We start from the raw sequence: 14,676 nt of genomic DNA, 5'->3' as shown, positions 1-14,676 counted from the left end.
ATAAACTAAAGTGACATTATTTTGATGACAAAAAAATTCTAAATTGAACTCCCTAATAGTAATGGAGATATTTTAGTGGTACCTGATTTACCTGGTTATATAGTTACTGCATCTACAGTATATATTTCACCATTTTTTTTTTTTTTTTTTTTTTACAAAATGAAGTTCTACAAAGTGAAGATAAGTTTTGGTTTGTAGGTTAGGGATAACGATATGCATTTTTTTGAAAATTTTTCTTTCCCATAATGTATATTTCTCCAAAGTCATTGTTTAAATGTGAAACTCTTACAGCCATGTTAGCAGTGATGAATATGAAAATCAAATTGCGACTCGGGTATACAAACTGTGATAATTCTTCTAGTGAAGTATGATTTTTACCTTTAGCTTGGTGAACCGTTGTGGATGTAACAGATAACGGGAAGGCGGTTCTTTCCCGTGCTGATAGGGTTTTCCCGTTGGTTCTGCCTCAGTGGCTTGCACTTCATACACCAGTTTCCTCTTTGCTCCCTGCAGCCCCTTTCTCTGCCCACACACCGTCTCCTCCTTCGGTGACTCCACAGCTCCAACAGAAGCATGAATGTTGAATGCTCCTTTTTAGGTAACACGAGCCATAGTACGACAAGATTTGTATTGTGGGCCCTGCATTCCTGGATAAATGGGTTCCTTTGATTAGGCCTACCAGTCGGCTGACATGCTTTGGCTCATTACATTGCTGCATCCCCAGTGAGGAGCTGCTGACCAAAGATCAAGCAGCCTTGACTGCTTAAAAACTTGATTTGGCTTGTTCTCTTTTAAAACATTTTCCATCATTTTTCACAGTAGAATCACAAATCTGGAACTCTAAATGTGTAGGTAAATAAGTTCATTACATTATATAAAAAAGTATGGCTTTTTATCCTATTTGTTATTCTTTCCCCAAAGTTTCATTCTCACCTCGTCTTCCTTTTTTAGCAATCCAAGAAAACAATCATTCGCAGATCTAAAAAACACACAGTTTAAGTATCATTCTTTTTTTATTCCATAAGGAGTCAGGGGGGTGAGCCTTTAGAAAAAACATATTTATCACAATATTTTTTTTCCTGATGATACTAATTGAAAATGTTTACTTTTGTGTTCTGAATTACCTTTCGTGACGAATATAGTTCATGAAATTGTTTTTGAAATTAATTTTAATAATAAGCTTAGATTTACTTTGTATTTAATATTGCCATGTTTATTATAGATATTTATATGCATTTATATGACAAAACAAAAACAGATGGAAAGATTTGTTAGGGTAATTAGTTATTTTGTTGGGATGAATTTGCCACTATAGTTAACCCTCTGTCTCAGTTGTCAAGTATTCTAGATTTAGAGTAAGCTCTTGAACATAAGGCTGTGACTGGATAGCCCACGTCTATAAAAACCTTCTCAAGTGATGTATGTGAAATTAGATTTCTAAATAGATACAAATTGGGTTTCTGGGAAGTCTGCCCTGAGAAAAAAATGACTAGGCATGACGAGTAAAATGTAATTTTGATTGAGAGGTGTAGCTCATCTCATTAACCCCGCTAGAGTTTTCCAGAGGTTCTCCCTCTCCCTGGAGCCTTTCCCACATTCAAGGTCTGTAGTTGCTGTCTCCTTTAGTGGTCCTAAGTAAAACCTTTGTGTCCATAATTATTCCTTTGTTTGTCTTAAAAGATGCTTGAACTTCTCATATTTGTGTTCAACTATTGAAGTGAAGTATTGTCTGGAAGAGGAAATAGTCAGCTAATCTACCAATGACCTTGTAACGGGAGTTAGTTTAAGTACATCAGTAAGAGGTTCCTGTGACCTATGTCCTTATGGGTGGGGAAGAACGTGGCCATTGGGGACCCTGTGTCCTGGATTGCTTGTCCTGTGATTTACACCTGTGGTCCTGATGGGATTATTGTTAGCTTTCCTTTTACTGTCAAAGGTGTCCTGGCCTGGGTGATAATTTCTGTGATCTTTCTAATATTGCGGGTGGGACCCAGCGGTAATGCAGAGCTATAAGGCTGTTAGAAACCAGGGGGAAGGTGTGAGTGAAGAGTACCCAAAAAGGAGATGGGAAAGGTGATTAATTTAAATTTTACAGTATTATAAATTTTTCTTGGTTTAAATTTCACAAATTTTTTCTTGTGAAGACATGTATTGAATGTTTTTTATTGTTTGTAGACAATTCAGTGTCAAATTAGATTTTTTTTTTAAACCACACAGAATTTCTGAGATTATTTTTCTTCCTGACATTCAGTGTATGTTGAGGAAATGCAAATTAATTGGCTCTTAATGTAAAGAACACAAAATTTTAAAGGTAAATCACGTAGGGAAAGTTCTTTTTTCAGATAAACCCCAAATAAATAATAGTAACACTGAAGTAGTCACACTATGTTGTACACATGTTACTATTTAAGAATTAATACAGGTAAAGCACTTAAACACTTAACTCACTGAATTTTCAGATCAGCCCTGTCTAGTCCGTGTGTTACCCTTTTTATAGATAAGGACGTTGTAGCACAGAAGGGTGAAGTCACTTGTGTCTGTCTCTAAATTAATCATTGTTTATTTTTTTTTTTTTTAGTCAAGGATTTTTTACTGGCCAAGCATAGTACATTTAAGAAGAAAAAAAGGAACTTGTGCTTTTAAATATAATTAAGATGCTGAAAGCATTGAGATCAGCTCTAGGATTCAAATGATGTCACCAGGATGTTGTTTTCTCAACCCATCTTAAGAGATTCATTGTCAGATAGGTTCTGTCCGCCCTGTGTTACGGATGGCCATTGGTGGCTCCAGGCTGACTATTGTCGGAGCTCATGCTCGAAGACTAGAGTTGTGTCTGCATACCCCTCTCCCCCAACAGTATTGGTGTCCTTTCCCCAAAGGATTCTGATTAGTTAGCTTGGGTCATGTGCTCGTCCGTTTGGGCAGTGCTAGGTGACTGATGGTCCCTTCAGAGACACATGGGGTGGGCGTGCAGGGAGGGCAAAGGTGGCTTTCTATGGTGGGAATCTTTTCTCACCTCCCCCCGTGACTTGCTTTTTCTTACCCCTGCCCGTGGAGGCGTCAGTCCTGGCCTAGGAGTGTGAGCAGCACACTTGCAAGTCACCGTGGGTCTCTCTAATTCACGTGCAGCTGGTTCCTCAACAAATCTTGTTACACCTCTGTCTCGGGAGTGCCATGGGCTCATCCTGCTCCAAGCACGTCCACTGCGAGTGGACTCATCTCGGCTGCGCAGTGAGGCACCGGATGAATACAGTATCACACTGTCGGCCCCTTGCCCCCAACATCACTGCCTTCACTGCCGTAGGAGCGCTCTTTCCACCATAGTAACCTGGTCAGGATGCTCCGTTGATGATATTTTCCAGTGACTTTCTGTTGCTTGAAGTATAAGCGTGTCATTGTTAAGCATGGCCTGAAAAGAGCTGAAGGACCTTGACTGCTCCTGCCGTATCCTCTGCATCATTCTTGCCTGTGCTTTTTCATTCCAGGTTTGCCGAGCTCCGCTGGTTTTCCAGATCGTGCTGGGCTTTTTATCCCTCTGCCTGACGTGCTTTTTCCACTTCTTTTCCAGGCTAAGTCCCATTTATCTTTCCTGACTTGGTTTGACCTGAACTGCTTTCTCGCAGCTTCCCCCTAACTCCACCTGTGCTCCACTCATAGACTCTTGCGTGCTCTTTGTAGATTGTCAGTTTTTGCTTCTTTCGTGGGTGTGAACCCGTTGAGGGTAAGCGTACGTGTCATTAATTTCTGTATCCCTCATATTGTCTTACTGAGTAGTTGTTCAGTGTATGGTAGGTGAAAGAACTCATGAATGAATGAAAGCTCAATATTTTTGGATCTATTATAATTTGTTACATGTAGAAATTAACTACATTTAATCATGGATCACAGACTTAAAATATACCTCAGAGATTTTGTCTAAATCTCTGTGGAGGAGTATAAATAACATGAAGTCAAACTTGTCAGTACTCTTGGAAATTCTAAAGCATATTTTTGGTCCTACTGAAATATATTTTTTTTTTTTTTTTTTTTTTTTTTAACTGCATCAGATCATTGGTTTGAAATCATGGGTAAGAACTTTTTTTAAAATTTAAAGTAATTGTTTTTGTGGCTAGGCAAAATCTTGTAGTCTTGTGAAATGTTTGCTTCTGAATACTAGCACAAAATTAGGTCTCAAATGTAGGCGTAGTACATAGGAAGTACGTACAAGGCTACTTATCACCTTATTTAGTAGGAGAGGCATGTTTTATTGTTGTTATTGTTTACGATGGAGCGGTAAGGGAAAATAGCTGGAAAGAGATGCCGGCTGAGGATCCTACTGCAGTGTGCCGCTGTGGGAGCTATGGTGGGCGTGAACGGTCCGTTCCAGGTGCAAGCAAAAAGGGGGTGTGTGGTTTGGAGGGAATTTTAAAACAGTAATAAAGCTAGCTTACAGTCAGTCAACTCTTTATTACCACCAGCTTGTGGGTACTTTTAAACAACGTTGCTGACAAAATGCTCTCTGTCCCTAGGGCCGATGGCCCCCACCATCTGCCTCCTTGGTGTGTCCTTGAAATAGCCTCTGTGCTCGTATTAGACGCTCCTTGGGGCTAAGTCTTCACGTCACCTGGACTTCGTGTGTTTTCTTATCCCTGTTGCACAACCACATCACATTTTTTCTAATAAGTGTGAACATTTAAGAAAAATTAGGCCAGTTATTATTTAATTCTGATTTACTGGGTAACAATTCTTGTAATATTAGACTTTCAAATTTACCAAATATATTTACTTATATATTTACATATATTTTTGTTAATGATATCTCTATAATTGTCTTCCTTTCACCTGCTAAGTGACATTGTGTGTTTAGTGCGTTTTCACTGGTTTTTAACTCTCGGTTTGTTTCAGCGTATCCTGTAATGAATTTAGTTCCTAGTTCATTAGATCTTAATCTACAAGCTATGTCTTTTCTAGGGTGCTCCTTTTTTTAGATTTTTTTTTTTTTTTTATTTATTCATTTGAGAGAGAGAGACAGAGACAGAGAGAGCATGAGCAAGGTGGAGGGGCAGAGGGAGAGGGAGAAGCAGACTCCCCACTGAGCATGGAGCCCGACGCGGGGCTGGATCCCGGGACCCTGGGATCATGACCTGAGCCGAAGGCACATACTCACCGACAGAGCCACCCAGGTGCCCCCAAACTAATATTTTTTAAAAGGTTTTATTTATTTATTTGACAGAGAGAGAGACAGCGAGAGAGGGAACACAGCAGGGGGAGTGGGAGAGGGAGAAGCAGGCTTCCTCCTGAGCTGGGAGCCTGATGTGGGGCTCGATCCCAGGACCCCAGGATCATGACCTGAGACGAAGGCAGACGCTTAATGACTGAGCCACCCAGGCGCCCCTAAAATCTGTCGTTTTTTATAATTAAAAAAATCAATTGATAATTGACAGGTGAACCACAATTTATGTTTTTATTTTTTCAATAACCTGAAGTTATTTTTTGCTTTGAAAATCTAATTGTACGTATTTGGTCATAATTACCCGGATCTTTATTTTTTTTTTAATTTTTTTTTAAAAGATTTTATCTATTTGACAGAGAGAGACACAGCAAGAGAGGGAACACAAGCAGGGGGAGTGGGAGAGGGAGAAGCAGGCTTCCCGCAGAGCAGGGAGCCCGAACGCGGGGCTCGATCCCAGGACCCTGGGATCTTGACCTGAGCCGAAGGCAGACGCTTCACCGACTGAGCCACCCAGGCGCCCCTAAAATTTGTCATTTTTTATAATTAAAAAAATCAATTGATCTGATAATTGACAGGTGAACCACAATTTATTTTTTTATTTTTTCAATAACCTGAAGTTATTTTTTGCTTTGAAAATCTAATTGTACATATTTGGTCATAATTACCCAGATCTTTTTTTTTTTTTTTAATTTTTTTTTAAAAGATTTTATCTATTTGACAGAGAGAGACACAGCAAGAGAGGGAACAAGCAGGGGGAGTGGGAGAGGGAGAAGCAGGCTTCCTGCTGAGCAGGGAGCCCAACGCGGGGCTCGATCCCAGGACCCTGGGGTCATGACCTGAGCCGAAGGCAGACGCTTCACCAGCTGAGCCCCCCAGGCGCCCCTAGGGTGCTCCTTTTATAATATTAACTATATACTGCTTTATAAGAATTAATGTCTGAAACAAACAGTTACATTGATAATTATTTGAACAATGCTTTTATGATGAGTTCATACTTCTCTTCTAAGGTCTTTATGGCTTATTCAGCCAAAGAGTATATAAAGTTTGGAATAATTTGACTGTGTCTTTTAAAAGCCAGAAGACAGATGTGAATGGTGTCAGATTGGGACTGGAGCTCTTGGTCACTGTAGTGTTAATATACGTTCTCTGAGTTACCGTGGAGCGAAGGGGACTCTTCTCACTTTACTGTGGTTGAATTTAATTTTCTAATATGAACTTCTGATAGCTATGGAATGGATTGATGTAGCCTCTGGGTGCAGCTAAAAATTGCACCTTTACTCCCTCCTTATGGTTGTGTGTTTACGTTCTCCAAAGCCTGAGAGAAAACTCACTCAGTACCTGATTTCATCTTTTTTAGGAAATTATTTCCATTTGATGGAAGCTTATAATTTTTTTCTTTTTTGGAACTAGAGTCAAGTATGCCCATTCCTTATAGACCCTTCTTCTCAAGCTACAGAGTGGTTAAAGACACATTTGAAAGACTCACGTTTGGAAGTTATTAACCAGCAGGTTTGTATGACTTATAGTTGAGATACCAACTGGTACTAGCATGGTAGGGCGGACACAGTGCTGGGTCTGTATTCAGAGGGCACAGACTCGGTCCTGTGACTTAGCTGGCATGGGACCCGTGGAAGGAAGCGTAACTTTTAGCTTTACTACAAAAGGGATGAGAGTATTTATTTGATTGCTCATGTGTGCTAGGCATTAATCTAAGCCCTGGGAATTCACTAGTGAGTAAAGTAGTCACACTTCCTGTCCTAGTGGTGATGCCGGTCCGGTAGGTTGGAGAGACAATTAAATAAGCATTTATACCACATTATGATTGAAGACGTAAGTATAGGATCCTAGAGAAGTAAGAGTTCCCGACTCCACTTGGGGACAGCCTCCCAGACTTGCAGCATAGGGTCATTTCGTGTCCCTGCAATCTCACCAACGAGCATCTCTCATGTGTCCCAACAGTAGACATGTTGGTTTGCAAAATGTAATCATCGTCTTCTGGGGTAGTGACCTCTCACTGCCATATTGATCTTGCTGAGAAAATTCTTTGGGGTCAGTTTTTTTTTTTTCCCCTTTGCGGAAGGCCTAGTGTATTTTGTATTCATTTTCATAGGTATTCTTCAAGTGCTTGAACAATTACCTCTTTCAAACGTATTTCATTTATAAAATAGGGGTATTTACTTCATTTGTGTGTTAAGAATAGCTATAAATTAGATAATAAAATACTTTAACGCCATTTATGGTTTACGGGAGGAGATTTTAATAATTATTATTCCAAATATTTAATTTTTGTAACCATAGTTGGAGGCTTGAAGTGATGTTTAAAACCCTTTTGCTAGCTAGAAAGTCTTAAAATTCTTGCCCGGTTACAGAATTTTGTCCAGAGGTTTTTCCCCACAGTGGTCAGACCTATCACATTTCACACCAAGGAAAGTAGGCTAGAATTCATCATTTGTCTTTCTTCTTCCGTTCAGCATTTGATTTGGAACATAACCAAAGTAGTTCTTATTAATATTGGAGTAACTTATATAAAGAATTTGAAAATTTGTTTCTGCATCAAGTAGAAATTTGAAATCATAGTAAAGGATTGAAAAAAGATTTTTTATTGTTGTAAAAATCTTTATTTTTTGTATGTCTATTTAAATTATTTATGAAATCTATTTGATAATTTATTCAACTAAAATGATTCATCAGCAAGTACTTACAACTAGAAAAGCAGTCATGAGTAATTTGAATTATTAACATGCATATTAAATTTTAAAATATTCATATTATTCCTATGAATAGATTCCTTCATTATCTGTAAGGACCTTTGTAGATATTAAGGTAATAAAGGAATTAATGTGTATTCTTTTTTATTTTCTCAGGATAGTAACTTTATTACAGCTCTTGAGTTGGCGGTACGTTTTGGGAAAACCCTTATTATACAAGAGATGGATGGTGTAGAACCTGTTCTTTATCCATTATTGAGACGAGATCTGGTTGCTCAAGGTAAATATTTGACATTTTCCGGAGAGTAACTGTTTTTAAAATTTCCAAAGTAATTAACTTCATAACTAACTTTGACCCTTTTGGTCTTGCCACTGAATCTGATTTTTCTGGTTGAATGGTGGGAATGCCGTCATGGTCTAACAGGAACAGTCGACAAGCTCTTGTCTTTATAGAGGTGGCCTTGCATCAGGTTCTCCAGCACTGCTCCCAGGGACAGTATGTGACCGGAAGACACAGGACTTGAAACAGTCTTCTCACTGGTGGCTAAGATGTTTCGCAGGGACAAGATAGAAAGTCAAGTCAGCAAAGACAAAAAGCATGTAGCGTGAAGTCAGGAGTCAAGAAACAAGGTGTAAGCTTTTGAGCCTCTTCATTGGAGTCCCACCGGATGAGCTGCTTCTCCCGGGACCAGCTTGTGACAACACCTGTGAAATGTCATGTACCAAGGAAGCTTATTAGACTCTCCGTCACACACTTTTTACTGGGGGCTGCTTATATCAGCACGTTCCGCCTAGCATGAGACAAAATTCCAGACTCCTCACACAAAAGCAGGTGTTCTGCATAAGCCACATTATTTGTACAAACAGTTTACGCACAGTGAGCACTCTTACATGAGAACCCACCCCACATCCAAATTTCCAGAAGCCTATTACGGGCCTGTCTCACAAGCAGGCCTTTCTAAGGATAGAGTCTCAGGACTGCTGTGTTTCCTCTTTCCTGCACAGCTACCTAACCCAGCCTTTGACGATTAGAATGTAATGCTTTTCAACTCAAGACCATGTCGTGCAAAGTGTGTACAAAGAACATACTTATACATACATACACGCACATCTTTACACCATGCATGGTGCTAGCACTACAAGACTTATGCTAACCCTGCAAGCTTGAAGTAGGATTGGAGTTATTGGGGCAAACCAGAAGCAGAGCAAAAAATGCATTCGTGGATCGCTTGTTATCTCACAGGTGAGCACGTGTGGCCTGGCAGTGGCTGATGTGTTGTGAAGAGACCTCTAGTAGTGGGACTTTTGCCTTTGCAACCTGGAGCTACCCTCCAGACTGCAGTCTCTGCTCTCAGTCAGTCTGTTCCTTACCGGTACTAACTCAGATCTGTGGAGCTAGCTCTTGCTATCTTTTTTTTCCCTTTTAATTTTTATTTAAACTCTAATTAGTTAACATACAGTGCAGTACTGGTTTCTGAGGTAGAATTCAGTGATTCCTCACTTACATACAACACCCAGTCCTCATCACAACAAGTGCCCTCCTTGATGCCCACCCCCTGTCTAGCCCATTCCCTGCCCACTGCCCTCTATCAACCCTCGGTTTGTTCTCAGTCGTTAAGAGTGTCTTACTGTTTATTTCCCTATCCCCTTCCTCCCCTCTCCATATGTTCATCTGGTTTGTTTCTTAAATTCCATGTATGAGTGAAATCATATGGTATTTGTCTTTCTCTAACTTGACTTATTTCACTTGGCGTAATACCCTCCAGTTCCATCCACATCGTTGCAAATGGCAAGATTTCATTCCTTTTGATGGCTGAATAATATTCCATTGTATATATACACCACACCTTCTTTATCCATTCATCCGTTGATGGACACTTGGGCTCTTTCTGTAATTTGGCTATTGTAGATAATGCTGCTGTGAACATCGGGGTGCATGTGCTCCTTTGAATCAGCATTTTTGTATCCTTTGGGTAACTACCCAGTAGTGCAATGGCTGGGTCGTAGGGTAGCCCTATTTTTAACTTTTTGAGGAACCTCCACACTGTTTTCCAGAGTGGCTGCACCTGCTTGCATTCCCACCAACAGTGTAGGAGGGTTTCCCTTTCTCCGCATCCCCGCCAACACCTGTTGTTTCCTGACTTGTTAACTTTAGCCATTCTGACTGGTGTGAGGTGGTATCTCATTGTATTTTTGATTTGCATTTCCCTGATGAGGAGTGATGTTGAGCATCTTTTAATGTGTCTGTTGGCCATTTGTATGTCTTTGGGAGATGTCTGTTCATGTCTTCTGCCCATTTCTTAACTGGATTATTTGTTTTGGGGGGGCTATGCTGTCTCACCGGGGAGGTGGAAATGAAGCTTGAGGGCCATCTGGATTTGACTTCCTTCAGTCTATATTTGGCCCTTGACGGCTCATTAAATATGAGCCCCTATCAGCTGTGATTGGTGTCAGGTTTTAGCAGTATCTGTGGCAGTAATTAGTGGCCATCTGTCTGAGAATGGGTGTTGACAAGGTCCCTTGAAGTTGGATCTGGTGCCAAGTTACATATTTCACATCCTGATTGGTTCACATTATGAACCACTATTCCAGATGGTTGTGTAGGGCTGTTTGGGTTAATTTGTTTATTTCAGAATTAGGAAAAGAGAATTAATCTCTGCCCTTACCTTATTTTTCCTGCCTATCCCCCAGGGCTGGACATATCTGTATCACAGTAGTTGAAGTTCTTTACCATCTTTGACTATACTTCCGATTGTCCTTTTCCAGAGTGTTCAGTTGCTCATGAATTGCCATTTTGTCATCATGCATTTCCTTTGGGGACAGAGGATGGTCATCTTAGAACCACATCAGACAGAGTCTGTGTCCAGTCTCATTTACATCCCCGTGTCCCTAATCTGAGCAGTATGAACTGCCTTTCTTCATACTGAGGTCAAAGTTGGCACGAATAACAAGGTTAGAATAGACTTCCTCGTCACATTTATGCTGTTCAACAATCCCCTCACATGTGTCCTGATCGAAAGGAATGGCGAGGCACGGTTCTTTTTCAAGTTCTCATTGTTTTTTTACTTCCCGATTCATGTGTGCTGGTCACTCAGCCATGCAGAAGGTCGATGTGGTGTTGGTACGTAATTGAAGACCCGGGATCAGCTAGCTACTTAGAAGTCGTCTAGGGAGAGGCTTGTGTATTTGGCAAATAGTTCCAAGTTTCACTAACAACGTCGTTAATCATTCCAGTCCTTTATGGTTATTTCATTTCCATGTTGGGCTTGAATATGGATCAGGGATTAGAGTAGAGATGAAGGCTGAACATTGTGGTTGGCTTTTTAGTCCAGATGCTTCCTTTTAGTCGTGGTTGCTTCATCCGGGCTTATGGATGTGCAACATAGAGATTAAGTTTGTGATTAATTGTTGTATCTGTTCCCAGTGGGTGTGGTTCTCCATATGGGTATGTCTGTGGAGCCAAGTTGGATGTGGATGGCCCCATGGCCTGAGTACAGCCAGACCAGTGTTTCTCTAACAGGAGTGATTTTGTCCCCCTGGGGTTATCACAGTTGGGAGGTCCGTGCCAGGGCCATCCTAAAATGCACAGGGCATCTCCTCACAAGAGATGATTTTCCAGCACAAGTTGCCCGTAGTGCTGAGGTCGAGCTCCTCTAGTTTTGACCTATCAATCCCTGTACTGATCTGTTCAGTGAGCCTCTTTGTGACATGCTCTGTTGCCAGAAACACTACCCGAGGTCAGCTCATTGTACGGGATATTCAGTGCTCTGGATTGCCAGAAATTTTACCTATGGATAGTGGATGGCTGTAGCATTCCTTAGGATTTTGTTACCTGCGATTATTTGCAGACATCAGTAATTCTGTGCACCTGGAGGGTAGAGGGGTCACAGGCAATGACTGAGTTATAATTGCTTAGATGCCTTCCAAGGTTGCCCTTTGCAGCCTTGCAAGAGTTGCCATTCAAGCCTGGGCACACGTTTGTTGACCAGATGAATAGGCAATAGTAGAAATTCCAGGTATGGAATATGCTGCTTCTAATGGGCCAAGAAAGTAATCATCATTCTCTTTGTATACAGTGACTGTAAAGACAGCAGTATTCTTAATGGGCTGTGTGGGCTGTCTCCTTGGGCAGTGTCAGTTTGGTTATTTGGTTGGTAGGGTTTTGTATCTGTCCTCACTTAGATCCTGTTCATCTTTAGCTAGTCAGCCTGGAATGGTATTCAATAGAGTGTGAGCAGTTTTGTCAGGAGAGACCATTACCAAGATGTTATCCATGTAATGGAATGTTTGGACCTAGATGGCAGTTCACATGGTACTTGGATTTATCTAGGTCAGATGATAATATAGTTCCGAAGAGTTTGGACCTGGAAACAGATACAATGTCTGTTACAAATGTTGACCAAACCAAACCAAACCAAACCCAATTCTCAAACCTGATCCAGGTTCAGAACCAAGATAATAAACATGTCAATTTGGACTTTCCCTGGAAAGAGAGTAGGAGACCAAATCTTACACTTGTATCCAATTGTTTTGTCTCTGGGGTTCTCAAAAGTACACTGACGATTTTGTGTCCCAAAGAAAAAATGGTCAAAACGAACTTTGCCATGAACTCCGTAGGTTAGCTCCGGTGTAAATCGAGGCCTGATGTCATTCGGACTGTGTCGGGCTTAATAGTTCCTTGTCTGATAGTTTCTAACGGTAGGACATCGGATTAAATCCAAGGGTCCTATTTAGACAGTGAACCATTTACTTGGAGATTTTTTAAAATTTTAGGTCAAAATAATACATGAACAGTTTACAAAACCAAATAGTACAGAAGGCAGTAGTGTTCTGTCCCTCCTCTCCTCCTGACTAGTCCCTATTCACCAGAGAAAACCAGGTATTTTTCGGTTTTAACATTTTATTGAAGTGTGTGTGTGTGTGTGTGTGTGTGTGTGCGTGTGCGCAGTTTATGAATTTTTACAAACAGAATACACCTGTGTAGGCACCCAGTTCAAGATCTAGAACTTGACGTGCACTCCAGAAACCCCCTTATTTACCACGCTCCCCCATAGGGCTAACCGTGTTTCTGACTTACAACACCATAGATAGTTTTGCTTGTATCGTTTGTTGCGTAAATGCAAAAGAGAAGAGGCGCCGGAGTCCTGTGGGTGGACTGGCTCCCACAGCCCGGCTTCGGTGTCCCCCTGTTGAACGTGAGTCATTTCTCGGCACCAGCACCCCACAGGCCCGCCGTGACCGGACTCAAGTCGCAGCCCCGAACAAGAGTGCATCCCGTATCACATCAGTGTTCCAGCTAATTGGAGTGACTTCTGCTTTCGTTTTTTTTTTAAATCAGTTATGTAGTTCCCCTCCACTTCTCTCCCCTCCTAGATAAACATTATTAAGATACCAGGTATAGGGTTGTCTGTATCCATTCCCCAGCAAAACCACACTGTCCTTGAACCATTTTCCAGTCACCTGCCCTGAGGCCTGTCCTGTGCTAAGCCCCGTGTCTCTGTACTGTCCTCCTGCGTCCATGCAGAGTCTCAGGAGGACCTCTCATTGCAAACTGCCAGCCGGCAGCATTTGTTCTGTTTGTCTTCTACAGTTTGTGTGTATGTCAAGTTTGCTAAAGTTACGTATTTTTAAAGCATTTGTTTGTTTCAAACAAATTGCCAAATGTATTGGTGTGTTTTTTATGTAATGTTCTCATAACTTTTTGATTTCAGTTGGTTTTGTAATGATGTCTCCCTTTTTCTTAACATTGATAATTTTTCTTTTTATCCTCCATCCATCTTCAGGGAGCATTTATCAGTTTTACTAATCTTTTCAAAATACCAACTTTTAACTTTGTTTGCCGGGAACGGCCAGCAACCTCTGTACCGAAGGATGAAAGATGACTCCAAACTTTGCCGTGAAAGAGAGGGAAAGGCAAGGGGGTCATAGCTCAGAGACGAAGACCCTTTGCTCTTCTTTGCTCCCGCTTTTATTGGTCCTTCAGGATAATCACAGATCCTTAACGCTGTTTCTCAAGCATGTGATGTGTGACAAGGGGTCTTAACTGGAACTAGGAGGATCTGTTTATGGGAAAGCTACGATGTGCTAATCTGCATGTTCTATGAGTTCTGCTAAACATAGCCTAGGGGACAATGCAAACATCTCTTAGATCCCCGGGCGGCTGTTTGGCCTAGAGAGTTTTGGGGAAGGCAACTCCCCGGGACGTTCCTACGGCAGAGTGGTCATGCGGGCCTTGTCATTCCAAAGGCCCACACCCTCCTCCAAAACCTTCCCTCGCCCCCCCCCCCCCCCCCCCCAGCAGCCTCTGTGTTACATTTTAGCAAGCCAGGTATTATGGCTGATTTCATGCTCTACATGAACCCCAATATTTGTTGATTTCCTTTTTTAAAAAATTTTTTAATTTTAATTTTTGTTTTGTTTCAAGTTTTTATTTGGATTCTAGTTAGTTAACATACAGTACAGTATTGGTTTCAGGAGTAGAATTCAGTGATTCATCACTTATATACGACACCCACACAAGTGCCCTCCTAAATGCCCATCACCCTCTTTATTGTATATTTGAACTGGTTTTTGCTCTTTATTATTTCATTCCTGTTGTTTTTCCTTAGGTTTCCTTTGGTGTTCTTTTTTCTAGCTTCTTGAGATGGAAATTCAAGATACTGATATTTAATCTTTTTTTAATATATGCATTTATGTCTATAAATTTCCCTCTCAGCCCTCCTCCAGCTTCATACCAGAGTCCTGATTTCTTCTTCA

General features: G+C 41.0%; 1 protein-coding gene across 2 annotated transcripts in view; it reads left to right on the top strand.

Annotated features, from left to right (window-relative positions):
* DYNC2H1 (dynein cytoplasmic 2 heavy chain 1) overlaps positions 1-14,676 on the top strand; it is a 301,460-nt gene that overhangs the window by 113,560 nt on the left and 173,224 nt on the right. The window contains exons 64-66 of one of the 2 annotated variants that reach the window (XM_021696302.1): positions 4,047-4,067; positions 6,623-6,721; positions 8,077-8,200. In XM_021696302.1, the coding sequence (XP_021551977.1) occupies positions 4,047-4,067; positions 6,623-6,721; positions 8,077-8,200 (244 nt within the window). The remainder of the gene's footprint in view (positions 1-4,046; positions 4,068-6,622; positions 6,722-8,076; positions 8,201-14,676) is intronic. The other variant, XM_021696303.1, reaches the window with a different exon arrangement.

This window comes from Neomonachus schauinslandi, chromosome 11 (assembly GCF_002201575.2).
Source record: "Neomonachus schauinslandi chromosome 11, ASM220157v2, whole genome shotgun sequence".
NCBI classification, from domain to species: Eukaryota; Metazoa; Chordata; class Mammalia; order Carnivora; family Phocidae; genus Neomonachus; species Neomonachus schauinslandi.
This window is presented reverse-complemented; position numbering and strand designations above follow the sequence as displayed.